A 1,170-nucleotide genomic window follows, 5' to 3' on the forward strand; every position below is an offset into this window, starting at 1 on the left:
AGAGAGAGAGAGAGAGAGAGAGCACGCGTGCTTGTTCAGTGTAGGAACTTGGGATTTCGGCGAGACGAACATTGATTGAATGTATATGTGGTACAATTCAATATAAATGCATTGAATGCGTCTAAAAAGCTATCGTTTTATTGAACATCGTTTTACAATAACTTAAATGCGAGCGATGAACATGATGGATTTGAGAAAACCGTGTAATCGGTAAAATAACAATATATGTTACTGCACACAGTATTTCTTTTCTAGATAGAATAATAATCCTTCATTTATACGAAGTTAAGTGATATTCATGTTACAAAGACAGTGTGAGCTTATAACAATATGCTAAATAATAGATTAATCTGCAATTAGTTGAACTATTGAAAAGATTGTAGTTTTCTAATTAAGTCAAAGAAATCCGATAAACGTCAAATTAAATCCATATCCACTGAAACAAAAACTCACAATGTATTACATTCAACGATGACGATAAAGTATAAGCGATATTTATTATGTATTTACCATCTATCTGCTTCGCGATCTGGAACCCGATCGAGATTTCGATCTGCTTCGATCTTTGGAAACAGACTTTCGCTTCTTGCGATATTTATCCTTGGCACAAACGCTCCTGCTATGAGATGGGCTGCGTCGTGATGAGCGAGAACGCGAACGATTACTGCGAGATCTTGAGCGGGAACGTGAACGCGATCGCGACCGTGATCGCGATCGTGATCTTGATTTGGATTTTGATCGTGAACGGGACCACCTAAAGTAAAATCCATAATACATAAATGTTAAAACAACAGCCATACATATATTTTGCCTATCCATTACAGAACAATAATTAATATAAAACATAATTTTTAAAAGTAAAGATTATTCGATTTTTATGGATTTTTATATATCTTTTATATAATCTCCCTGAAATTATTGACAGCGATCCTTTATCAATAATAATGAAGAAACCTGGTCCTAATAAAGCTTTTAATTTACATATCACTCTAATCACTCTAATCATCTATTAGATAATAACTTATCATCTTTTTTTTACAAATATTGTAATATTTAGATATATATTGAGTTCTCTCTCTCTCTCTCTCTCTCTCTCTCTCTACTCTCTCTCTACTCCTACTCTACTACGTACGTCTACTAACTACTACTACTTATACTCTCTACTACGTA

The 1,170-nt window shown here is 33.8% G+C and overlaps 1 protein-coding gene across 1 annotated transcript in view; it reads right to left on the bottom strand.

Annotated features, from left to right (window-relative positions):
- Nucleotides 1-116: 116 nt before the first annotated feature.
- The window catches only part of LOC105618855 (serine/arginine-rich splicing factor 7-like), a 4,001-nt gene continuing 2,947 nt past the window's right edge, over nucleotides 117-1,170 (bottom strand). Inside the window, exons 3-4 of the mRNA XM_012200389.1 lie at nucleotides 511-754; nucleotides 117-436 (exon numbers count right to left, since the gene is read on the bottom strand). Of these exons, the coding sequence (XP_012055779.1) occupies nucleotides 514-754 (241 nt within the window). The 3' untranslated portion in view covers nucleotides 117-436; nucleotides 511-513. The remainder of the gene's footprint in view (nucleotides 437-510; nucleotides 755-1,170) is intronic.

This window comes from Atta cephalotes (genome assembly GCF_000143395.1).
Source record: "Atta cephalotes unplaced genomic scaffold scaffold00018, whole genome shotgun sequence".
NCBI classification, from domain to species: Eukaryota; Metazoa; Arthropoda; class Insecta; order Hymenoptera; family Formicidae; genus Atta; species Atta cephalotes.